General features: G+C 34.9%; 3 protein-coding genes across 3 annotated transcripts; 2 read left to right on the top strand and 1 right to left on the bottom strand.

Annotated features, from left to right (window-relative positions):
* Window positions 1-335: 335 nt before the first annotated feature.
* Window positions 336-3,337, bottom strand: LOC136805533 (trafficking protein particle complex subunit 3-like). Its single transcript, XM_067062102.1, has 5 exons — window positions 3,245-3,337; window positions 2,396-2,493; window positions 1,806-1,905; window positions 1,206-1,388; window positions 336-869 (listed from the first exon to the last, which is right to left on the bottom strand). Exons 1-5 carry the CDS (start codon window positions 3,281-3,283, stop codon window positions 750-752), a joined length of 540 nt encoding a protein of 179 aa, XP_066918203.1. The 5' UTR covers window positions 3,284-3,337; the 3' UTR covers window positions 336-749.
* A 5,819-nt stretch (window positions 3,338-9,156) lies between these two features.
* Window positions 9,157-18,661, top strand: LOC136805532 (uncharacterized). Its single transcript, XM_067062101.1, has 9 exons — window positions 9,157-10,124; window positions 10,916-11,395; window positions 11,933-12,124; window positions 12,394-12,641; window positions 14,235-14,406; window positions 14,823-14,970; window positions 15,198-15,404; window positions 17,495-17,620; window positions 18,348-18,661. The coding sequence occupies exons 1-9, from the start codon at window positions 9,252-9,254 to the stop codon at window positions 18,632-18,634; spliced, it is 2,733 nt and encodes a 910-aa protein (XP_066918202.1). The 5' UTR covers window positions 9,157-9,251; the 3' UTR covers window positions 18,635-18,661.
* Window positions 18,662-19,586: 925 nt separating this feature from the next.
* LOC136805531 (sideroflexin-2-like) lies at window positions 19,587-25,020 on the top strand. The gene is made up of 9 exons (XM_067062100.1): window positions 19,587-19,849; window positions 20,155-20,325; window positions 20,678-20,776; window positions 21,144-21,219; window positions 21,757-21,970; window positions 22,654-22,703; window positions 23,554-23,603; window positions 24,288-24,335; window positions 24,626-25,020. The coding sequence occupies exons 1-9, from the start codon at window positions 19,689-19,691 to the stop codon at window positions 24,726-24,728; spliced, it is 972 nt and encodes a 323-aa protein (XP_066918201.1). The 5' UTR covers window positions 19,587-19,688; the 3' UTR covers window positions 24,729-25,020.
* The last annotated feature ends 2,219 nt before the right edge of the window (window positions 25,021-27,239 follow it).

Genomic DNA, 27,239 nt, shown 5'->3' with positions numbered 1-27,239 from the left:
ATTTCAGGATGATTTTTTCCAAAAGGGTAAGTAGTAAGGGTAAGACATATTGATAATCTCGTGGTTGTTCAATAATAAATTCAGACATCGACATAATAAATTAAAAAAATTCCAGTGTATTATTCCAACACAAAAAAGTGCCAAAAATAAAAAGTTAAATTCAAACAAAACATAAATTTGAACTAGAAAAGAAACCAAATTTCTAAGAAAAACAAGAGTTTAAGATCAAAATTTCCAATTTTGTTAGTTTATTATATGTTCCTCAAGGTTTCTTTCCCAGTCTATAAAGCAAGACTTGAGAATATCCCGCCCTTTATTATAGTTTTCAAAGACAGTATCTTGACATTGGATCTTTCAGATATTTTAAAATAATAGATTGACAATATAATAACATATCGAAAGTCAATAATTTTATCTTGATTTATAAAAGATTGTCTAATAGAATGTTTCACGGGCCAATGTTTGTTCCATTTTTGTCAAAATTAATTGTTCCATTTCAATTGACCTAGAAATAACTATCACTTTTCAGTATCGCCAGCAATCAGTTTGGACGGAAAGAAACGTTTTGAAGACGTCCAAAGAAATGTACCATTACATCCAACCAACGCATCTTTTCATACGCCTCTTCGAACTTCGAACTTCAAACCCATGGCTTTTTTGTATCACAATATCTAAAATGACTGGGCCCAAATCAGTTCACAACCCTGTGATACTTTTAAATAGTTCGAACTGTTATAATCAAAGCTCAATCATTCCTCTCCCACAGGGACAGCATCTTCTAGCTTCTTAATAAAACGAACTCGCATTTCAGTTTGTGTATCACCACGTAAAACGTCTTGAACAAATGCTGCATCCACTTCCATCTGCACCTATATAAAAAAGAGCACTTTTCCCTTCAGAAATTGAATTCCAATGTACCAGGAAATGCTTCTATTAAAGTTCTCAGCCTTCTAGTTCTCTGAACTAATTACCACAAAATCTTCGATAAGTAAGATAAGCATTTTTGACATTCTTCTTCTTCAATATCTTATTATGAGTTTCTTCAACCTTTGTGTGGCCATTGTTAACAAAAAACATTAAAAAACATACAACTCTGGCGTACAAAATCTACTCATTTTTCTGTAGAGGAGCTTCTTGAATATGTTTCAGATTGACCCTTATCAATAACCTAACTTCAACCAACTGTAAAAAAGTACGATTCTTACCATTTCTAGAGCGCCTTTGATTACACCAACCAATAAACTAGAATACCATAAATTGCTATGACCTTCTGGTAATTCAACAAATTCAGCAAGTGGATTACTTTCAAAGATGAGAGAAAATTCGTCACCGGCAGCATTCCAATTTGTCACTTGTGGTGTGATGCCGAGAAACGTTTTGAAACCTTGCTATGGATGGGAAAACAGAAATAATCGCTAACTCAGCTACCACATAGCATTGTTTTTAACCCCCGTCTAACCTTTCGGGACATTAGATAGACATTGTTTTGTAGTTATTTGTGTCGGTTATGAAGGGATCAATTTTTTTCACGTCTTCTTTCTGAGATAACGATATAATTTTGCTCGATCTGAAGATTGTTAAAAGTTTTTTCTTGGCCCACTTGGTAAAATGGAAAATAGCTAGCCCAAATCGATAATTCCTTTAGATTCGGTTTTTCTTTTACAAGCTACATTCACACTCGTTAGCATTTGCACATTTGGTAGTTTTTACAAAAAATAACAATTTCAACATTATTAAAGAATCATTATGTGATTCATAGAATTTATGGAATATTGTTAAGGCATGAAAATTAGGGGTTAACTTACTTTTGAAATAACATCAGCGGTTTCACGGAAGTCATTGCATCGCCCGGTATTCGAACGTGCAAGAAAATCTTCGATTAGCCGCACTCCTATGTTGTAGCCCCTGTAAAATTTTGTAGTAAAAGAAGCAGGTATGGAAAATTAATACGAAACTAAAGGCAAACAGGATTACGAAAATAGTACATATTCTTCACACGAAAAATATGATATCTAATACGGCTTAACTTTCAAAATAAAAAGGGTTCATTGAATGATGTTAATTTTTTTTTGACAGACTTATCATAATCCAGCTAATGTTATACCTTATTGACCCATATTAACCGAATAATGATAAAGCGACAGAAGTCATTTTTTTTTTTTTTGTCAAGCTTATTGTTTCAACTTTTTGTTAGCTTTTTGCTTTGTTAATGTGAGAAGATGAAAATCGATTTACTCAGTTTTTAATCACGTTATCAAGTACTCCTCTTGGGATTGGTTTAAGATCACATGATCAAAAAAGTGAGAAAAACAAACTTATTTTTCTGCGCAAGTTCAAGCAGATAACAATGGAAAGAAACAAAAGGCTTTTTTATACGAACTATGGATAAACTTACATTCTTTCCAATTGTCTATTGACATCCTCATCGCTTTCGTAATCTTTAACTAACTGGCTCACAAGTGCTCCATATGTTAGAGTAAACAGTTCACCACTCTACAAAAATGGAAAATCATTGAAAAAGAATTAACGGTCAAGAGTTTTTTGGGCAATAAATATAATAAAGTGTGCAATAAATAATACCTTAAAAGTACTAAAAAGTTTAGTTTTTCCTAAAAATAACCCCTAATTTTTGTGTAAAACACTCGTTTTTAGACGAAATAGAACCAATTTACCCTACCTTTGTTAAAAAAAGGTCTTGCCAAAATTAGTTATCACCAAAAGCAAAATTAATTCCCATAAGGTATGTATTACAGACTCATTTTTACAACAGCATTTACGAAACAATAACACATAAGGATAATTAGTAGTCTGTATTAAATATTTTAATATTGCCATTGTTTTTATGCTGGAGTAGTTAAATATTCAAGACCAATTGTGTATTATAAAATAAAGGTAATAAAGCTATCTGTATTTTATTAAAGGTTTTGTTTTTAAATAAGAGTGATATCGTTTGCTTACTCATCAATTTTAATTCACAAGCTTTTTCACATTGGATTGACACGGATGTGGAGCAAGATTGGTCAGAAAGAGGAAAAGAAAAACATTTTTTACTTATATCAGCATAATATAACAAATAACAATAGGCAGCCACTGTCCTGATATGAAATATGTGTCTGATATGAAACGGAAACACTTAAGTGAAAATAAAACCTTTAAAGAGAAGAAGAGGTTTATAAAACTCATTTGAAAAAGACGATAAAGACGTGACATGAAATAATGACAATAAAGTTTAAAATACACTTACAACTTTTTTATTGTCTCTGAACGAAGCTTGTTTTGACATGATTGTTCAGGATAATATATCACTCTTGATTTAACAAATAATTTATTATTTTGTCTAAAAAGAAAAAATAACTTGTGAAAAAAATTCCAAAATATGTCTTTCACGGAAAAATTAGTCAAACCCTTTAAAAACCTATTTAAAAACGTCTATTTCTTTTTCTTTATAGAAATTAAAAGTTGATTTGTTGAGTCAGTGTATACTTTGTGTGTCAAAAAATGATAAATCAAAAAGCATGCAAAAATTTGCTAGATGAAAACCAGCCAATTTTAGTGAGCATTTTAAATAATTTCTCAAAAAGACTTAAAGTAGAAAATTACTTCAAGCCGAAATTCTGGTCCAAATTATGAGAGCTTATGACCCTGTGAGGGAGCCAATTGTTTTATACTTCCTAATTTTGGGTTCCTGTCAAGGACTCAGTTGCTGTTTTGAAGTTTTTGTACCTTTGTAAGAAACTTTGGAGGGTGTAGAAAAGAGACCTATATGACTCGCACACATCTGGTACCCATAGTGCTCGAGGGGGTCAAACAAACGAGGCTTTAATGGTTTCTGATATGTAAGCGCTTAGATATTTATTTATTTGGAAATTATTTTTTCAACAAACTCATGGCCTTTTTGCAGATACACATGCATTTCACTGGTTCAATCTTTGGGATTGGCTAATTAAGGGCAATCACTCACTCATCTTAACGAATTCAGGTCGAAAGTTAACAATAACTCATTTTATTTCATGAAAAAAGTATTTAATTCAGCTATGAAAGGGACATTGAATGATGAGGACAGCTTTTTTCCAAGAACAGTTGTATGCATATTTTCTCTGATGGCCAAACCCAAACTAAGATGAATCAACTATTTCTACTACACTACTTGTTGCTTCAAAATTTAAGTTTTTCTTATTTGCAATATCAAATTTTCTAATTTTTACCACCAGGTCTCCCTCAATACCATATATAATTAAATGCTCAATCCCTGGTCTATTTCAATTTATCATGGATCGACATCATTTTCAAATTACAACTAAAGAACAAGTTTATAATGTATAATGGGGGTGCAAAACATAGATATAGCATATTGAAGCATCATAAAAATTTCCCTTTGGTTAGGCTATAAGTACTTGCTGAAGCATTTTTTGTCCGACAGACAAAATCTGTTTTGGAAAAATAAGTTTTTGATAAAAGGAGAAACAGGGGGGGGGGCAAGCAGTTAGTACACGACACCTATGACACTTAGTACCGTGGTGGGTCCATTTTTCAAATTTTCAAAATGCAATTAGTACACCAGTGTACTAACTGACAAAAGGGTGGTGCATACAGAATTTTGGAAGAAAAAAGGTGTATTAACTGTTTTCAAAACGAGAATTTTCCCCCCACTGCGGTTGACCTACTCCATAATTTGTTAAAAGGGGTGGTGTATATTTTCAAATTTGCAAAATACAGTTAGTACACCTGTGTACTAACTGCTGAAAGGGGTGGTGTATACAGAATTTTGGAAGAAAAAAGGTGTATTAACTGTTTTCAAAACGAGAATTTTTCCCCCCACTGCGGTTGACCTACTCCAAAATTTTTTATATTTTTATTTGTTTGAAAGTAGTTAGTGGTAAAAACCTGGTAAAGACAGGTAAAAACGTAAAAATACACCTCATAAAACCTCCCTGGGGTGTGAAATTCACCTGGAATGCACCGTAGAGAGACGGATCCTTATTTTGGGGGGTGGTATATATATTGAGCAAGGTCAAAGACAGTTAGTACACGGTGTACTAAGTGACAGGGGATGGTGGTGGGGTACAGATTTTTCCAAAAATCAGTTAGTACACATAGTGTTCTGTACTAACTGCTTGCCCCCCCCTGGGAGAAACCCCAAATGAAAAGAAAATCCACATTGTCAGAATTTTGAGTTCAGTCCTCCTGTGCCTATGCCGAAGCAGAACTCCATAGAGCAAAGATAGTTTTTCTTCTTTGCACTCAGATAGTTCCAGGGATTTTGAATTTTTGTGCTCCTTCTACTAGAGTTTTGATAAAATTCATAACTAAAAATATAATTTTTTTTAAATATATCTAATATTTGGCATGCCGGGACTGCCTTTGTGCAAAACTTGTGTAGTACCGTGAGATTGGGTAACTTCCATCATCAGTGGAGGAAAACTTGCATAATTATCAAATGCCTGACCAACCAAAGCAGCAAAATTTCAAAACAAATGTTTCCACTCAAAGCTCTACTCTACCATAATCTCATATTTGTTGAGCGAGTATTTTTGGCGAATTACTCGCCGACATATTTACAGATAAATAAAACAGCGTGGTTGGATAATAAAAAATCATGCAAGATCATAAATCTTTAAGATGGCAGGAATTCAGATGTTTCTCAATGATTGCTCGACATGTGTAATCTCAAATTTTAATAATGATATTATAATTATGCACTTTTATGATTAAGAGATATACCGTAATTCAGTCTAATATCAACATCCCTCGTCTAATTCTGACACCCTTCTTCAGAGACAGGAATAATATAATGATGAATGTTATGTACAGAAAAATTTTATTACGACTAAAAAAATTCTAAGATCTGCTAAGACTTGATCGTTGTTACTAAAAGAGGTAACGAGTGGTAACGAGTGGTAACGAGTGGTAACGATGTGGTAACGAGTGGTAACGAGGTGGTAACGAGTGGTAACGATGTGGTAACGAGGTAACAAGTGGTAACCAGTTGAAAACGGTGGCCCTAAGTCTCCAAATTTGAATTTCTCGATTCTGGTGTTTTTGCAACAGATGCTGATGGCTCTTGAGGTTCTGCAGCAGGACCTGGCAGATCTGGTGAATGTGCAGTAGGAATTGGAGATTTAGGCGAATGTTATGGTGGAGTTGATGGATCTGGTGAATGTGATGGTAAAGCTTGTTGTTTGGGTGAATGAAATGGTGGAATTGATGGTTCTGGTGAATGTGAATCAAAGATTGATGGTTCTGGAGGTTCTGCATCAGGAGTTGGTGATTCTGGTGAATGTGCATCAGGAGTTGGTGGTTCTGGTGAATGTTATGGTGGAGTTGATGATTCTGGTGCATATAATGCTGGTGTTGATGGATCTGATGAATCCAATGGGGGAGTTGGTGATTTTGGTGAATGTGCATCAGGAGTTGATGCTTCTGGTTAATGTACAGCAGGAGTTGGTGGTTCTGGTGAATGTACATCAGGAGTTAGTGGTTCTGGTGAATGTACAGCAGGAGTTGGTGGTTCTGGTGAATGTGCAGCAGGAGTTGATGGTTCTGGTGAATGTGCAGCAGGAGTTGGTGGTTCTGGTGAATGTTCAGCAGGAGTTGGTGGTTCTGGTGAATGTTATGGTGGAGTTGATGATTCTGGTGCATATAATGCTGGTGTTGATGGATCTGATGAATCCAATGGTGGAGTTGGTGGTTCTGGTGAATGTACAGCAGGAGTTGGTGGTTCTGGTGAATGTGCAGCAGGAGTTGATGCTTCTGGTTAATGTACAGCAGGAGTTGGTGGTTCTGGTGAATGTACATCAGGAGTTAGTGGTTCTGGTGAATGTACATCAGGAGTTGGTGGTTCTGGTGAATGTGCAGCAGGAGTTGATGGTTCTGGTGAATGTGATGGTAAAGTTGGTTGTTTTGGTGAATGCAATGGTGGAGTTGATAGTTTTGGTGAATGTGCATCAGGAGTTGATGCTTGTGGTGAATGTGCAGCAGGATTTGATGGTTCTGGTGAATGTGATGGTTAAGTTGATGATTCTGGTGAATTTGATGGTTGCATTGATGGTTCTGGTTAATGTGCTGCAGGATTTGATGGTTCTGGTGAATGTGATGGTTAAGTTGATGATTCTGGTGAATTTGATGGTGGCATTGATGGTTGTGGTGAACGTGCTGTAGGAGTTGATAGTTTTGGTGAATTTGCAGGAGCAGTTAATATACTGATAAATTGTTATTGAGATGTTATTCATGGATGTAATAACAACACGTTAATTAACTGGCGAAAAATTTCAGATTCACCATAACTGTATTTTCATTACATCCATGAATGACATCTCAATAACAATTTATCAAAATATTAACTCCTGCTGCAAATTCAGCAGAACTATCAACTCCTACAACCATTCATCACAAGCTTCAATGCCACCATCAAATTCACCAGAACCATCAATGCCAACATCAAATTCACCAGAACCATCAAATCCTGCAGTACATTAACCAGAACCACCAACTCCTGCTGCACATTCACCAGAAGCATCAACTCCTGCTGCACATTCACCAGAACCACCAACTCCTGATGTACATTCACCAGAACCACCAACTCCTGCTGTACATTAACCAGAAGCATCAACTCCTGATGTACATTCACCAAAATCACCAACTCCACCATTGGATTCATCAGATCCATCAACACCAGCATTATATGCACCAGAATCATCAACTCCACCATAACATTCACCAGAACCACCAACTCCTGATGCACATTCACCAGAATCACCAACTCCTGATGCAGAACCTCCAGAACCATCAATCTTTGATTCACATTCACCAGAACCATCAATTCCACCATTTCATTCACCCAAACAACAAGCTTTACCATCACATTCACCAGATCCATCAACTCCACCATAACATTCGCCTAAATCTCCAATTCCTACTGCACATTCACCAGATCTGCCAGGTCCTGCTGCAGAACCTCAAGAGCCATCAGCATCTGTTGCAAAAACACCAGAATCGAGAAATTCAAATTTGGAGACTTAGGGCCACCGTTTTCAACTGGTTACCACTCGTTACCTCGTTACCACATCGTTACCACTCGTTACCACCTCGTTACCACCTCGTTACCACTCGTTACCACATCGTTACCACTCGTTACCACTCGTTACCACTCGTTACCTCTTTTAGTAACAACGGACTTGATTCAGTTTGTCAACTCTAGTTTTGAATGTATTTTGGTTGATTGAAAGGATTGGGAGCAGCAAATTTAATTTCAATTATAGAATGAAGAATGCTTTTATATATGGAAACAGGGTATAGTGTAAACGATTCAAATAAGTTTTTATACTTACATTATACAACATTTTAAGTCATATACCAATATCAAATTCAGCAAAAATTAAAAAAAGGGGGACCCACCCCCTCAATTTTGGTATCGATACCAACTTAAAGATTCCCTAATTTAAAAAAAGGGGGACCCACCCCCCTCATTTTGGTATCGTATCGATACCAACTTGACTTTTTGTAATTTGAAAAAAAAAATTGACACCACCCCCGGCCCTGGGTTTGGTATCTGGATCCTGACCCCCCTCCCCTGGTTGACGGTCAACTTGGGGGGGGACCCCCCCTCTCCCCCAACCCCAAAGATTTTGCATTGTCCAGAGCATTCAGAATTTTGACGGCAATCAATCATTATGCTGCAGTTAAATATAGAGTCAGAGTTTGCCTACTCCACAGCAGCAGCCATAGCAGAGGACATGTTCAATTCTTTCATTCCTAACATAAAAGGAAAATTATACCTCTTTACCATTTGCCAGTTTTCTTCTCTGGCTTTCCTGCTGAACAAGCCATTTATGGTCAGTCGGGTCCAGCTGTTCCACAAGCCGCATTCTGCAGTGCATTCTGTGACAACATTGGACACAAATATAGCCGACTGTTTCAAGATGGTATTGAAAACGAAAGTAGCTATGAAGGACAACGAGAAAAAAAAGCTCTACTTCTCAGCTTCAAACGCACTCTGTTGTAGAGGCTTTTCTAGAAAATTACAAAAACTGCCGGTTTTTCAAAGACAGGAAGATCTCCGAGAGAGAACAAAACAAACGTGGTTTCAAAAACGAAAGTAAAGATCACGAAAGTCACGGAGGCACGAAAGTTTCGGAAGTTTCAAGTTTCAGTGCATGATCTTGCGCTTGTCCTGGGCAAGCTTATAAAAAATATTAACTTACACACAAAAATGATAACCTTTATCTGTTTATAGAAAACTAAACAATTTAGTGATGTCTTTCATACAATACTTTATAATTTTCATGGTCCTTGGATCTATTGTTGAATCAAGATACAGTGAAAGCCATTTTTACAAACAATCTTCAACAAAAGCTTTGAATTTCAATGATGGTAAGACACTTTCTTCCTGGGATGTTGGCTTTGACTGTAAGATTAAAAATTTGGCATATGAATATACCAAAAAACTTTCACCTGGAACAGGCAATGAAGTTGAACTTCAGCTGGTTTTTGATGCACTTGAGTTAGGTTCTGTCTGCAACAAAACAACAGTGTCTTCTGAAAAAGTTGATTACCCCTGGCAAAAAAATGACTTAAAAGAAGAAGAAAAAGATGTGACAACTGTTTTTGTTGACAAATATCTTGGAAGGAGTAACCACAATGGAGCTATAAACAAGCCTCTGTCAGATATTCAACCAGGAATTGATTTATGCTCTTCTAAACTTCAAGCTTCCTCAACTTTGAAGAAATGTACAGTTGCTGTACGGTTTGGAACCTATGAGATTACGAAACCATTAAAAATTTCCAGCAACATTGAAATAAAGAATTTCAAAGATGAGAAAGTGACAGTTTCTGGCTTTAAAACAGTAAAACCAAGTTGGAAAGCATTTCAACAAAGAAACGACTTGTTTGAAAACTTTAATCCAATTTTTGAAGACATCTCACCAAAAGAAAGTTTGAGAAATGTTGAATATCTCGGCGAGGTTGCAAATTCTGAGGCATGTCAAAGTCTGTGTGTGAAGATGAGTAAATGTTCCTCTTTTGTTTACTATCCAAGCTCTGTGAAGGGATTTGAAAACCAATGTTTTGTGAGAATTGATGGTGTTTGGAATCCTATCAAGACAGAAGGTGTATACAGTGGCAAAAAGGTGAGTAGTAGTTATTATTAAAAATACCATTCATCAACAATTTTAAACCCTCCCCCTGTATTGGATGTATGATAAGGCTCTGGATAATGTAAATAGATGGATACAGTACTAAGTAATATAATACTCCTAAAACAGAGGAAAATGGACAAAAACATATACTATACTAACAAAATAAGAACATGTTAAGCAGTGTTAAGAACATTTTTAGGCTTGAAACTCAAAAAGTTAAGATCAGCACAATATAAAGAAAATACTCACTTAAAAATGATGAAAATAAGGACATGCTTGAGAACATTTTAGGCTTAAAACTTAATATCTTTAGTCAGCTTAAAAAGTTTTGTATTTTCCAAAGAAAATCATCATTTTTATCAGACACAGAAAATAGCTCCATTCAAGATCTTTTACTTGTTTTAAAAATCATTATGTTCAAGGAAAACACTGCCATACTTTCAAAAGGAAAATCAGTATTATATACTGTAATTTCAAAGTAAATCAGTTCTGTATTTTCACAGGAAGATCAGTTCTGTGTTTTCGCAGGAAAAGCATTGATGTATTTTGGAGAAGGTTTAATATTATTTTTCCAAGAAGAATCATCACTTTATCTGCCAAGATCACTCCTTTGCACTTTGTCAATTTCTAAATCTGTTCAATCCGCAAAATAGAAGTGCTCTTGAAATTACATCATGACAATTCTAATACAATTTTATATACTTCAATCGTTATTTTAGCTATTATCCATTCTGCTTGAGTAACTTGCTACATTGCATTAAGCCTTAATTGATTAAATTTAGGTCAACATATTTTCTGCAAATCTTGCTGAGGAAAATATTGACAAAGTAGATCAAGTCTTTGCATATGGTGGGCGTCTCGTTAGAGCAAGGTTCCCAAATGCTGATCCTGTTGTTCAAGGTTTGCACACCACATCAACTGGATGGGTACCCAAAGCTGATAAATGGCTGCCCCCTAAACAGTTTGATGATGCACTTGAAATTCACTTAGCATCGCCTACAAGAAATGGTTCATTATTTCCTGGCTTTCAAATCGGAATTGGTGGCTCTGTCAGTCAATTTGACCCACCAAGGTCTTACTGGGGTACAAAACATCCTTTCGGAGGAGGTGGTTCCACCTACACTGTACCGTCAGGTCTTCAATATTCCGAGGATTTGGAAATTAATGGTAGACACTGGAAAACACCTGGAACAGGAATTGTACATGCTTTTCAAAACCTTCATTGGGAAAACTGGATTTACAAACTTGACAATCGAGATGAGGTAAATAGTTATTTTGAAAAAAATGCTTATTTATAAATTGAGATTTGTTGATATTTAGTATACTGTAAAAACTGTAAATGTAACTGTACAGTAACTGCACAATGTCATATGAAAGCAAAACAGCAGTAAGTCAATTTTCCTCAGTTAGAGATAAAGCCCAGAGAGAAAAAGCCACATGTCACAAAATTGACTTACTGCTCTTTTGATTTAAACATTTTTTTGAACAGGCTATTGACAGACTAAGCAATCCTAGGTAAAATTGAGCAAAATTCCAAAAAAAAATTTGATATATTCATTCCCTTATACTGGACATGTATGCATATATAATGAACTGCTTTTGACATACCAATATTTAGCTCCAAAAATTGAAAAAAAATATATATATAAAATTCTGAATACAATTTTATTTGTAACTCAATTTTTTTGAAAAAAAAGGCCTTTAGGGTTTTCTTGCCTTCACGCTACGAACTGTAAATGATTTAAAAAACCTGACTTGAATTAAAGCACCAAAGTATTACCATCTTAACTGTTTCTCAGGAAAGTCGTACTTTCACTTGGACATGGGGAGGTTTTCAAGGAGGCAGAGGTTCAAAAAACGGCGGTGAATGGTACGTTGAAAATATTTTTGAAGAACTTGATGTTGCAAATGAGTGGTATTATAATGAATCGCAGAAGATTTTGTATCTAATGCCAAACTCCAGTGAAGGAAGCAATGGATTACCAGAAGAGGTATCATAATATTCTATGTTTTAACAAATATTTTCAATTCTTTATAAAGGTTGAAAAATGGAATATTTAGCAGTGCTCAAAGAAATTCTTCAGATTGTCAATTTCTATTTGAAATTCGATAATTTTAACCAAATTATATGTACAAAATGATTTTGCATATGAATAAGATGTTTTGATTTAGCAAGAATGGCTCCAATAAGAATTATGAAAATTGAAAATAATAAATATTAAAGATTGAATAATTTTAAAATTTTCTATCTTAATGCTAGATTCAAATTCCAACGGTAACGACTTTAGGATACATCGTTGGTTCTCAAGATAAGCCTGTTGAAAACATTACCATTAGTGGGATGACCTTGATGGGAACACAAACAACTTTCTTGGAGAAATACATGGTGCCAAGTGGTGGAGATTGGACTGTTCATCGTGGTGGAGTGTTGTACATTGAAGGCTCTGTAAACACACTTATTGAAGGTTGCACATTTCATTCTCCTGGTGGAAATGGTATATTCGCTTAGTAAGGCATTATGTTTATGCTTTATTCGATATATTGCTAACTAACTTTAATGTGATAGTCACGGTCTAGCTTTTAAAGCAGTATAGTACGGTCTAATTGTGTAAAAATTGTGCGCAAAGGCGTACAAGCATGAGACTTTGCACAATTGTAGTTTAGGGGTCAATAATTGATTTAAATCTCAGACCCAAAAAATTGGCACCTGTTTGTGTATTTTACAGACCAGAACAGGTCCCCAGACTAAATTGAATTTCTTTTTCTCCAAAGTATGTCATGTTACATACCGTTGGAAAGCATTTTTCATGCTCGTTTAGAAAAACATTACAACCCATATCTGAAAATAAAGCCAATAAAAGTTGTTGAGGAAGGCTTTTTAAAAAATGAAGAAAAATGACGTAATTGCTGACGTCAGCAAAAATTCAAGGACCACCCGAAAAAGTTTATTTCTACAGATTTCTATCAAATTAATCAGAGGACCTTTCAATGTCTAAATGGATCTAGCTTTGGTTGAGAGTTAGACTTACTTGACATTGAATATCGCGTTTTTATGACCCTTCGAAAGCTTTAGGCTAAATGGGTTACATCGGGGGCATGCCCATGATAAGTACTTCTAAGGGCAAAATTCCCCACCCTAACCATACTCAAAAAGTTATTATAAAATAAGTTTGCATCTGATCTAATTAATCGTATCGAGTACCCGAGAGGTGCAATATTGAATTTCACAAAAATAAACGTCTTTGGGTGGTCCTGGAGTTTTTGCTGACGTCAGCAATTACGTCATTTTTCTGCATTTTTCAAAAAGCCTTCCACAATAACTTTTTTTGGCTTCATTTTCAGATATGGGTTGTAATGTTTTTTTAAACCAGCATGAAAAATGCTTTCTAACGGTATGTAACATGACATACTTTGGAGAAAAATAAATTCAATTTAGGCTGGGAACCTGTTCTGGTCTGTAAAATACACAAACAGGTGCCAATTTTTTGGGTCTGAGATTTAAATCCATTTTTGACCCCTAAACTACAATTGTGCAAAGTCTCATGCTTGTATGCCTTTGTGCACAATGTTAATGACTTTTGGCACATTTCGATTGCACTAATACACAGGTTTCAAATTAAACTACGCCCGCGGAAAAATATCAAGTAAACACAGCGAGCGGCAAGCTTAAACGCCTTATAAAATGTTAATAGATGTTCTTATCTTTCTGTCGCACAGCCAATTTTTTCGTGCAAATTACATACGTAATCAAAGCAAAAGGTACGCAAAAAAACTAATTCGAAATCCGTGTATGTCAATTAAACGTTTCATTGAATTTTGCGGTTAAAGGTTTTCTTTTTACATAAGTGTTGTCGTTCCATATCCGGACAGTGTTTCCCTATTTTTATATTGTGCTTATATAAAAAAAAATGTTTTTCCTTTCTTCTTTCTCACCAATCTTGCTCCACATTCGTCTTAATCCAATGTGAAAAAGCTTGTGGATTGAAATTAATGAGTAAGCAAACGATATCACTCTTATTTAAAAACAAAATCTTTAAATGAGAACTTTAGTGCTGACAAATATTCTAATTTGTAAGTCTGATTCTTACCATTATACAATAGCCAATACAACAGAAACTTGGTGATATCCCACAACACAATGTTCCGACTTGGAGATAATGGTATTGTTCTTGTGGGTGAGTCCAGGCTGATGGATGGTAGTGTTGGGAATCAGCCTAGAGGAACACAAATCCTTTACAACATGATCAGCGAAAATGGAATCTGGGGAAAACAGGTAAGATTTTATTAAGTTAAAGATATTGTTTTTCATGATATCAAATAAAGCAAAAACAAAGGAATTTCTTTTTGTGCTCGAACAATGTGGTGGCTTTCTTTTGTTTAAAAAATGCTGTGTAGGCAGGATGCGTAGGGGATACGTTGAATGCTGTCCTTTAACTTTCGTTTAATTTTTTGGTTAATGCTTTTCAACTGCTTTTATAGATTGGTAAAATTAGGATCTGTTATGCGAACCATGCCTCGTTTCTTCAGTGTTTATATGTCAATAGACTACTAAACTTGTATAAAAAGTTCTTTCAAAAATCAATGCTGGCAAAGTTTAAGATATGTATTTTATGACAGTATTATCACCAAAAAGGTCTAATTACAGAAAAATCACAACAATATACAAGAGATAATTTTTGATCCTTTTAGACGTACCCATTCGTTCAGTCAGTAGCATGTCAAACGCATTTGGAAGGAAACGTCTTTTTCAGTGGTCCAAGAGCTGGCTTGAATTTCAATGACGGATTTGGTGGTGGGAATAGTGTACAATCGAATCTGTTGTTCAATTTTGTGAGAGGTAGTTCATTTAGGTCCTAAAAGACACCTTTTATTTTATATAACTTACAGCCTCCCTGACTCTTTAGAGAGAATAAAGATATGGAACCTCTACAAAATTTATTTATTTTCAAATCTGGTAGCACTATTTCAAAAATTATTGGTTGAATTCTAGTTGAAAAAAAGCCAGCCTACAAGCTCCAAGTCTTCTGTTGACCTTTTTGCTCTTAATTAAATTTATTTCCATAGAAACGGATGATCATGGACCAATCAACACATGGGATCGGGTTCCTTACTTAACACGAGTTGCCGATGGATTAACCGTCTCTTTAAATGTCAAAGAAAATACAATTTACAATAATTTCATCATTAACAATTATCGTTCTGTATGGCCTATTGATCATGATGATGGCACGTGTTTTTGGAAAGATACCAAGAACTTTCTTGTCTACGGTGGTATGATTAAGTTTATCTCTCCTCTAGCTCCTTCTTCTCTAAAGCTACTTGGGCAATAGATTTGAGTTAACCCTGGGTATCCTTTTTGATTTTTCGATACTCAAAACGTTACTTTTTTTGCGACTCACTCTACAGGAGAGGGGAACTCGTAGCGAGTACCACACCAAAACTGGTATTTTTTGTTTCCTTTTCTTGGCAAATTACACTTGGATGGTTTCCGGGAAAAAAGAATTCAAGTGTTTTGACGCAAATTCTACTTTTTGGACCTACCCCGGTGGGGTGGAGGTCCTATAAATTAACCTTTGTCCGTCCGTCCGTCGGTCCGTCCGTTAGTTACCAGCTTTTCTCGAGATTGGCTCATTAGTTTTTTCTAATTTTTTGCACAATGATGCAAAATGACAATGCCCAAAATGTGACGGAGCTCGATTTTCGAAAAAAAAATTTTTCCGGCCGAAAATGGCGCGGCATTTTCTCGAGATTTCATCATTAGTTTTTTCTGATTTTTTGCTCAAAGATGTGTATTAACAATGCTCAAAACATGACCTAGTGTATTAACAATGCTCAAAACATGACCTAGTCCGATTCTTGAGAAAAAATTTTTTCCGGTCGAAAATGCCGAAAATATGCCGGAAATCGCCGTTTTTCTGGATTTTCATTGGACTTTTTCCATATAATGTTGTTTTTTTCATTCAAAAACATTATAAAGCTACTTGGGCAATAGATTTGAGTTAACCCTGGGTATCCTTTTTGATTTTTCGATACTCAAAACGTTACTTTTTTTGCGACTCACTCTACAGGAGAGGGGAACTCGTAGCGAGTACCACACCAAAACTGGTATTTTTTGTTTCCTTTTCTTGGCAAATTACACTTGGATGGTTTCCGGGAAAAAAGAATTCAAGTGTTTTGACGCAAATTCTACTTTTTGGACCTACCCCGGTGGGTGGAGGTCCTATAAATTAACCTTGTTTTCCGTCCGTCCGTCCGTCGGTCCGTCCGTTAGTTACCAGCTTTTCTCGAGATTGGCTCATTAGTTTTTTCTAATTTTTTGCACAATGATGCAAAATGACAATGCCCAAAATGTGACGGAGCTCGATTTTCGAAAAAAAAATTTTTCCGGCCGAAAATGGCGCGGCATTTTCTCGAGATTTCATCATTAGTTTTTTCTGATTTTTTGCTCAAAGATGTGTATTAACAATGCTCAAAACATGACCTAGTGTATTAACAATGCTCAAAACATGACCTAGTCCGATTCTTGAGAAAAAAATTTTTCCGGTCGAAAATGCCGAAAATATGCCGGAAATCGCCGTTTTTCTGGATTTTCATTGGACTTTTTCCATATAATGTTGTTTTTTTCATTCAAAAACATTATTAATAGCAATCCCCACCATCAAGCATGTTTCAATTTTCAATTAAATTGATTTTTCAAGCCAAAACTTTCTAAAAATCGCCGAAACAGCCGATTTTCGCCGGAAAAACGGTATTTCTTGAATTTCTTGAGCTGTACTTTATATTGTTACATGAAATTTCGCACACTGATGCAAAATGTCAATACCTAAATTGTGACGGAGCCCGATTTTCGAAAAAATTCAATTCCGGCCGAAAATGCCGGAAATATGCCGGAAAAACTGGTTTTTCGGCATTTTCTCGAGATTTCATCATTAGTTTATTCTGAATTTTTGCTCAAAGATGCGTATTAACAATGCCTAAAACATGACCTAGTCCGATTCTTGAGAAAAAATTTTTTGCGGCCGAAAATGCCGGAAATATGCCGAAAATCGCCGTTTTCTGGATTTTCATTGGACTTTTTCCATATAATTGGTTGTTTTTTTCATTCAAAAACATTATTAATAGCAATGCATGTTTCAATTTTCAATAAAATTGATTTTTGAACCTGGAACTATTTTAAAAGTCGCCTAAACAACCTATTTTCGCCGGAAAGACAGTATTTCTTGAATTTCTCGAGCTGTACTTTATATTTTTTATGAAATTTTGCACACTGATGCAATATGACAATACCTAAAATGTGACGGAGCCTGATTTTCGAAAAACATTTTTTTATTCGAACAAATTTTCAATTTTTTTCTCCATAGGTTTTAAGAATTACTTAGGACACAACAAAATATCTCAAGATAATGTTTATGTTTATCCTGACCGACATCCAGCCAAGGAAGCTTTCAGTAAACTCTTCTGTGCTGATACACAAGGTCAAACGTTAGGTATAAACGATTGTTTATTTTCTACGTGGTCCCTGTCCCATAATAATGTATTTGATGTCATTTTTTAATTTCTCAACAGAATTCTTGATATTTGAGCGCATCCCAAAAATAAATTCAAATTAGCCACTTGTTTATTCACATAAAAACTTATGATAAATTTATTCCGTTCTTTTTTGGGAATCGGACTGTTGACTGTTGGGGGTGGTCAAACCTTTGAAAAATAAAAATAATTCTTAAAAATATCTAGATACCTCCTGGAATAATTGCAAAATTTCCAAAAAAACTTTAAAAATTTTTAAAGCGAGGGTGAACGAACTAGAATTAGTCTTTTTTACCACCTGGAAGTTTTAGAATAACTTTAACCCCCTGGTAAGAATAAATTAGGTCTGGAAATTCTTAAGACATTTTATTTCACTCCATGGAAAAATGAAAACACTTCCATTAGACCCCATAAAAGTTCTTCTCGGATGACTTCCATGAAATGTTCGTCCACCTTCATGTATGGATATTATAGAATGGCCCATTTTTGTATAAAGATGACTTTATGAATCAAGAATTTCAAGTCTATCCGAAGGAACTTCTTGGTACGTTGAATCAAAATTAGCCAATAGTCTCTTTAAATGGACTGTAATCAAGGTCCGATCTTTTTGGGAAAATTTTGTATAAAAGATGACTTGTTGAATATCAAGAATTTCAGGATTAATAAATTTTTTTTATCTCTCCAAAGGAACTTCTGGGTATGGTGACGTTTATCAGAATAACAAATGCGTGATTGGTATTCAGAATATTTATTCTCTTGGTAAATGTGATATCAACCATATTGATATGACTATTCCACATTTTGCCAACAATCAACTATACACACCTGATGGTACTGTTATCATTCAATGTGGTTCCAACCAATGGAATATAACACAAGCTCAAGCACATGGGGTAGATGTTGGAAGCAAAGTAGATAAATTACCGAATGATGACGATATTATTCAGTGGGGAAAAGATTTGTTTGGTTTGTAGAAAAAAACAAGTTTTTTGATATTTTTTAAGGATTTTGGCTTATGGAAAAAGGTTATTATTGAAATGTAAATATTTTTTAACATATTGATTTTTCAATTTGAATTTTGATAATTTTGTGATGATAGAAGTAATTTAAAGGAATTTTTAGTCACCAGACCTTTAAGATGCGAATGTATATTTTTTATAATTCCTATAATTCTTATGAATGACATTTTAAATACGATGATTGTTGGTTACCCAAAAGCTGTACCCATTGGTACCTATAAATTTTAACATTTTTAAACATTTGTAAGAAAATACAATGAAAAGAAAACTTGGTAGAGTTCAGGCATGAAACCTATGAAATCGCAAAAAATGTCTTGGATTGAGAAAAGTGAAGGGCATTTTATAAGATTTCATTTGCAAAGATAATACAGTTAAATTTCTTGAAATGACTTTATTATCATTTAAAAAACGATGATCATGTAATTTGATATTATGGTTTTTAAACGAACGAAAATTGTGTTGTGTAAAGGGTCTGACTGACATTTTGTGTTTTTTTTTTGCATGAAACTTTATCTGAGGTCTGTCTAACAGTCTTTGCAGTTTTTTTTAGATCGAATGGTAATAATGAGTACGTAATTTTTTGACCGAGAAGATGTAATTGCTATTAATATATATTTTTCATACTTTTTTTTTTAAGTTTAAGAGGATTTTATAAAACAAGAATTTTTTATCAATTTAAAAAGAGAATTATATGCGATGAATATTTTGTCGTTGCAATCATTATGTATCTAAGGTTCAATATTGTATTATGTTTCTGTTTCGCTGGTTAGTTTTGGTTATCAAACTTTAACTTTATACACAAACTAAACTGTTCCATGTTTTTATGCTAAACTAAAAGGTTTTGTACAGTAGGGCGCTGTTTGAAAATTATCTTGTTACTAATGTGGGTATTCTTTATTGAAATTATAGAAACATGAAAAAGAAAAATTAAAAAAAGTGATTTCAACTTCAACAAAATCAGTGCACCAGCAATACATGACCAAGAGAGACAGTATCAACATCATTTAATATGAAACTTGAGAACGGCAGAATCGATTTGGATTCACCAAGATGGCCACAAGACACGTTTTCTGGTCGTTTCCAACATTTCTGGTCAATCACTGATTGGAGAAATGGTTTACATTCTGAAAAAACTTTAGATGATTCCAAAAAACTTCTTGAATTATACAGGTATTATATTGGTATACTTATGTATAAAATACAGATACACTCTTTTTTTTTTAATTGTTCTGTTAATTGCTTTCGAGGCTTCTTATTATCTTATCATTTGTCTAGAATTGGGAGGTGTTCTAAGGCCTGTTTAGGCCTATTAAGACTTCAGAAGGCCTGACAAAGAAATTTCAGTCGCCGCTTTTGGCTTGTAGGCTAAACGCGTCGATGGCGTAATAAGAGATTGGGAGATGTTCTCGACAATTAAACTGGTTTAAAAAAAAGGTTTTTTTAAATTTATAATAACTCTTAATAAATTTTTACAGAGCAGGTCTAGAACCACCAGGTACGACTGAGGAACAGATCTGGCAAGCCAAGAGGTTGTATGAGTCAGCATTCCATCCTGATACTGGTGAAAAGATGAATGTGATTGGTCGAATGTCGTTCCAGGTCCCTGGAGGAATGTTGATCACTGGTGGTATGCTCCAATATTACAAGTAAGGCTTGTCCTTCTTGAATCAGTGTGCATTGATTTCTGATTTTGAACCAAACAGGCACACAATTGTTTTTTGAACTTTCATATAACTTTATATGGATGCTGTTCTGACGTTCGGCGGGGAACTTAATTGGTTCTCTAGAAGAATGTTATACTGTTTTCACTAGGTTTAACTTCAGAAAATAGCTTATCATTTTAGCATGGCTGGAACGTATTGAATAGTAGAACGTTGAATTAGATAACTTCAACTCTGCAACTTTTCACCAAGCGCTCGATTTTTGACTATGGTAGTGTCTTTAGATTTTTGTATTCAAAACCCGTTGATAAGTCACTCTACTGAAATTGTCCACTAGAACTGTACCACAAGTGGTTTTATGGCAATGGATCAATCAATCGTTCAATGCTCTTGTCAATTTCACCAACAGAAATGCTAAATCTGATGTCACCAATAAGTAAGCAATTTACTATACCGCTCGCTATGCTCGACTTTACTTTTTGTTACCATATTCATTTACCATTTACCATAACAGGCTGGGGTTGACGTCAATTTTCCGATATTGACGCTTTTGTAAACTTCCACTGGCGCGAGGTGGATGGTTTTTTTGACAAGGTTTTTTTCTAATTAATGAAGGAGAACGGCTGCTATTAAAAAACCTTTTCTTTCGACAGTCAATTAATTCCAAGTATCTTCCAAGTTTTTAAATTTTGGCTTTAGGGGCGCGTGAACCCCTCCATCTTGCAGCTATTCCAGGATCAAGGTTTCTCTGAAAAATCCTTCTTGTCAAATGGTGTATTTTTCTATCTTTTATATTTTTGTAGACAAATAATGACGGCATATGTATCAGCAACAAGTGGAGCCATGGCTGTTGCTTTAGGTTTGAATTCACTGGTTAAGGTAAGTCAGCGTTGGAGTCTTTATAAACTGTACGTCCTGAGACTGAAGCATTGCCAGTTTCTTCCAGGCATCTATGTCTTGCCAGAGATTTCGAGTCTTTCATTCAATATTATAGAGTCAATTTTCTACTAAGAATCTTTTCAACATTTTCCAAAAATATATAATTTTTCAACAACATTATACTAATAAGCTCAAGGTTGGTTTCCGACTTCTACAGCTTAAAGCAATGTACTTTTTTCAAATTACAGCAATAAATTTTCTTGGTCCTTCTTTGGAGTTGCTTAATTTTCCATGGAATAATTGAGTAAAACATAAACACAGGCCTACCCCTTTAGCATTTTATAGTAGCTGTCTGTTATTCAATCGCCAATTGATTATATAATTGACGCTCTATAATTCGACGTTTTACTACTCGATATGCTCGTAAACGACGCTATACTTTTCCATACGCTCCGTTTTTCGATAAAAATCCAATTCCCCTCGAAAAGTGAATTATAGAGCGTCAACTGTAATTCAAATTAATCTTTTCTCTTCAAGGCAGCACCACCATTGATGGCCCGCTACGTTCCTTTTGCGGCTGTGGCGGCCGCCAATTGTATAAACATACCTTTGATGAGACAAAGTGAGATTCTGAACGGAATCAGAGTGTACAGTGAAAACGGCGAAGAGTTAGGATCGTCACATAGAGCTGCTTACACTAGCATTGTACAAGTCACGGCTTCTAGAATCACAATGGCTGCACCAGGAATGTGTAAGAAGATTATATTTCGTGCATTCTGATAAGCCTTTTCATAAATCATTTTGAGTGTAACAACTACCTCGTTTTGAAACCATTAACAAGGGGATTAAATCTTTGAGTGTTACTTTTATAAATAGAGTCAACCTATTATCGTTTTCAAAATATTTGTAATTAACTGATTCCCAGATGAGTTACTAATAATCAATTACCTTAGAAACATTTTAAAAGCGAGGCAAGCGTTATTCGTGATGCATTTTATGAAAATGTCTACTCCCCACGTATAATTCACTTCGCTTTGTTTAATAACTTTAGCCTGCCAGCTGAACACCAGCACCATTTTGACGTTGACTCGACATTATATCAAACTACTTTCTCCATAATGTTACAACGGTCTAGAACGAACCTCTTCCTAAAAACTTCAAACATCTACAACCAATGATCCTTTTCAACAGTACATTTTGCGTTTGTTCACATGTTCACAATCACGTGAAAATAGGTTGGCTGATTACCGTATTCCTTCGAATTAGTGCTCCCTTCTTTTGAATGCCTCCCTCGAATAAACACCCCTCCTAAAATCCAAAAAATTAAAAATAAACGCCCGGGGCGTTAATTCGAAGTAATACGGTATAAGGAATATCACGTGGTTCTATGCTTGGATTTCCAGATATCACTGGGCTTTACTCCTTTTATTACAGTACTAGCACCAATCATCATGGAGAAACTTGAAACATACAATTGGATGAAAGTATGATTCTTATCTTTATGTTTTGTTAAAAAAAAAACTTTAGAAATAATCTTAAGATATTGTATCTTATTTTGGGGCCTCATATTCATAGAGAAGCTCAACCTACTGAACTCTCCATTAGTTTCTAAAGATTTAAGATTTAAGCATTCGTTGATATTTCCAGGGGTATTTCAAACTCTGTAAGATGGGACCGCCTTCTCCTGATGGTGATTGGGCGCTAAAAGCTCACCCCTACACCCCTGGCACCTGATTTGAGACTTACCATTTTCCCCTGAACTCTATTATTAGCAACTTTTATTTAGGCGACACCTAAATGATAGTACACCCCTGTGTCACAGAACCCGCTGGGACCCCAGCCCCACTGGAAAGATTGACAAACATTTCGTCACCGGTGGGAAAATACCCTAAAATTCCAGCCCCACTTGAAAATTGACTTTGATTTCATCCCCATTCGAAATTCAGTATTTAATAATTGCACTCCAAACCCAACCCCACAAGATTTTTAACCTTGGAACAATAGAATTTCTATCCCCATTGAGATTTCAATAGGAATTGCTACCTCCACTGAGGAAAAAAGTTCCACCACGGCTCTGAGACAGGGGTGTGATAGGAGTTACTTTAATTCTTAAGATTCCTCTAAAACTTGCGCCTAAGCTAGGGAACACGGTGTAGGCTATGCGGTTGACTCGATCTTCAAGGAACCATGAATTTTCTTTGAATAAAAGAAAGAATTGAACAATTAGGGGAGTATTTCACTTGACGGAAAAATGCATCAGGTCTAATTATAAAGGTTTAAATTAGTGAAACTCTACTTTAATATCAAAAACATTTTTTACTCGTCATCTTTTAGCGCATCAAACCATTACATGGACCCATCCAGATCTTATTATGTGGTATCAGGTGTGTATTTGTCATTTCTTGAGATCATAAACATTCGATTATAAATGTACATTGATGTTTTCTATTTCACCTTTCGGAACTAAACTACTATGTGAGGTAGTGTGGAAACTTCAAAACTTATCGACCAATCACTACAGTGGAATCTATATAACTCGAACCCGCATGGGGAACTCAAATTTCTTCGAATTATGGAAATCTCGTGTTATTAAGTAAGCGGTTAAAAAGCATTGTTTACTGGAGGGACCATAAAACTTATTATAGAGTTATAGAGATTTGAGTTTCACTATATTACTATTGGGCTCTTCCAGAAAAAAACCATTCATGGGGGGTGGAGGATATATTGTCCAGGGGTATTGAAAAAAACCTGAAAAACTGCCATGTCCATGGGGTGAATCAGCGATGTCAAAGGGTAAATATTTGTGTCCAGGGGGTCAATTTGATGCTTGTCCAGGGGTAAAACACGTGTCCAGGGGGTGAAAAATCGAAATGTCCAGGGGTAGATCAAAGACAAAATAATATATCCTCCACCCCCCATGAACGAATTTTTTCTGGAAGAGCCCATTAGAAGGTCTGAAGTTTCTCCCTGATATATACAATGCTTGAAAAACGAAATTGAAAAAAAAATTCGGACTAATGCTTACTGTACCAATTTTTTTGACATGCTTTTTATTACTCAATTTTTAGTTTGACTTTGATGGTACCTGTAGCTTGCTCCATCTTCCCTCAAAGGAGGTATGTATCATAAATCACCGAATCTGAATTTTTCAAGATTAATATACGTATGATAGACATCTCCAGGCTTTTGGTGCGCATAGTGATATAAACTGAAAAATTCAATATTCGAATCAAGAGCATTGCGCATATCCCGAGGAGTAACAGTAGTTTTACACTCGAAACGAAGGAAGATATGACATAGCCTAAGACAAGACTTTGTTCTTTTGTTCTTTTATATTGTTTGATAAAATCTTTTAGGAACAAGTCATTTTCCATCACCAAATTCAATCTTTTCCTTTTCATTTCAGCTCACTCTCCATTGGTTCATTAGAAAAAGAATTACAGGAGAACATTATGACGAGAAGTGATGCCTCTAATATCCAACGAGTCTATTTCAATAAAGGCTTGTAAAAGCAAAATGCATTGCGAACTTTAATTGCTGGCAATACATTTTAGAAACGAATGAACCGTGAAGCTTCTGGTAGTGTAAACTTTGAAGCATTTTTTGAGAGGTAGGAGATTTACTATACCAAATGGAGGACCCACCCTTTTTATCGGGTTGAATATATCAAAAGATTTTGTACTGTACATTTTTTAAAACATAATTTTTTTTTAAATTTTTATGAAAAATGATTTTTAGAAATTTAGAGATTTTTTTTTGGTTTAGCAATAGAATTAATGAAATACAAGGGATATATTTTTTATTCGTTGCAAATTAATTTTTCAGCTCGATTACTTAATGCCAAAAAAGTCATTAACCCTACGAACGGAAAACACTCGTTAAATTAGGAACTCTGTCATTCATTACAAGGCACGTTTGTTATTGGCACAGTTTAGATCTCTTTTTTTTATGACGTCATACGGAGGAAACGCCTAACGACACATATAACAAGTCATACGGTTACTCAAAAGATTCTTCTAAATGTGTTTTTACGTTGCAGTGGAGTCTGCAGACTAGAAACACCTTGTTGAAGTTAATCTAATTCACTTTTCACTTTTCTTTAAAAATTATTAGTCAATTTGCTTTAAGATTGCACTAATCTTTGTTTTGTTTTTAATATTTCAACCAATGGTTAAATTCTAATCTTTTATATACCGTTGAAAAGATAATTCAGAGCACCATAATTTCTAGGAAGACTAAATTATTCTTCGGTGCTAGAAATTGATTGATACAAAAATAGATTTGAAGTGTTGCTTGGAGAATGACAAGCAAAAAAAGAATTAGTACACACTGACTTTAAGATTCAACATCGAGTTCTAATGCTCTAACTAATGAAGTAAAACAGACAAAGAACTCACTGAATTCAATCCTTCGTCAAAAAAAAACTGCGCTTATTCTAAGGCACTTTTTCTTGCCTGAAAAACATGTTAAAGATTCGCTTCTAGCCCTTCGGACTTATACTTCATTGCCACTAACGGTTAGAGGTCGTACCACCTCGGTGTTTAATTCTATAGTTTTTCCATACCAAAAATAATCGGTAAAATAGCTACGAATGAGGTCGGGAATCCGTTCAAATTCGACGCATATTCCCTGTTTCCCCATCTACTCTCTCTCGTAGAATGTTTTTTTGGACCTACCCCGGTGGAGGTCCTATAAATTAACCTTTGTCCGTTCGTCCGTTCGTTCGTTATTGGCTTTCCTCGTGATTTTTTGCACAAAGATGCATAACTATAAACCCTTGAATGTGACGGAGCCCGATTTTCGAAAAAACAAATTTGGGGGCAAATTTCAGCTAAAAAACGGCTAAAAAAAAGGGTTTTTTGGACTTTGTGAAATATTGGATCATTTTTTTTCTGACTTTTTGCATGAAAGTAGGTAAAAGATGGCTCAAGCAGATTTTTGTAAAAAAAGAATTTTTCAGCTCAAAAAACGCATCTTTATCTATAAGAATAACTATTAATAAGCATTCATCAATGTTCTTGAAATTACTGAATTTTTTGATAAGATATATTTTTTTTGCTCACGAAGTCTTAAATATGAAAGAATATTTGAAGAGCATGAAATTTTGGTTTCTAAACGTGTTTTTTTATAAGAAACAAATGACTAATTTTAATAGATCGTCACTATTTGTGTTCTGAATGATTGTTTAACGTTCATGCTCACGTAGATATCAATTATATATGTGTTAAATGCATAACCAGGTAGGTCCATAAAAGTATCACTTGTTTCAACTTTCGTCGAAAAACATGTTAAAGATTCGCTTCTAGCCCTTTAGGCTTATACTTCATTGCCACTAACGGTTAGAGGTCGTTGGATTCAACCACCTCGGGGTTTAATTCTATAGTTTTTCCATATCAGAATCCGTTCAAATTCCACGCATATTCCCTGTTTCCCCATCTACTCTCTCAGGTAGAATGTTTTTTTCAACTTTCGTCGGAAGGCATTTTCAAAAAATACTTCAAAAGAAACTCTACAAGATGGTCAAATCTTATGCATCTTTATCCATATAAGGGAATTTCGATATTCATTCCTGCATCAAATAAATCTAAATACCACACGATATAAGTTCATATAGAGAAATTTCTGAAAAGATGGTCAAAAGTTTTAAAAAGTGAAAAACAAGCAAGCATAAGGTAGAGATAAAAATTCTCTGTAATAGTAAAACTCTTCTTTTTCCGAGATAAACAGAAACTAGGCTGTTAGTGCTAAACGTGCAAAAATCACACCAAAACTTTCCATGCTGCCTTATATGGTTTACGAAATTTCTCTCAAACCTTATGCAAACTCTTATTTGGGGCCTTTATCATTTACATGCATGAAACTCAAGAACAAAAAAAGCTAAGGCTAAAATGGACGAAACAGGTAAAATTTACCAACTTTGGATTGAAGAGCTGTCCCAACCAAGAAAGATATGAAAAATCTAAATACATATTTGAGAGATACATATTTGAAATCAGCAAAGTTTCATACACGTATGAAAC

The sequence above is a fragment of the Clytia hemisphaerica genome, unplaced genomic scaffold (genome assembly GCF_902728285.1).
Source record: "Clytia hemisphaerica strain Z4C2 unplaced genomic scaffold, Clytia hemisphaerica genome assembly, whole genome shotgun sequence".
NCBI lineage: Eukaryota > Metazoa > Cnidaria > Hydrozoa > Leptothecata > Clytiidae > Clytia > Clytia hemisphaerica.
Note: the sequence above shows the minus strand (reverse complement) of the source record. Positions and strands in the feature narration are given on the sequence as shown.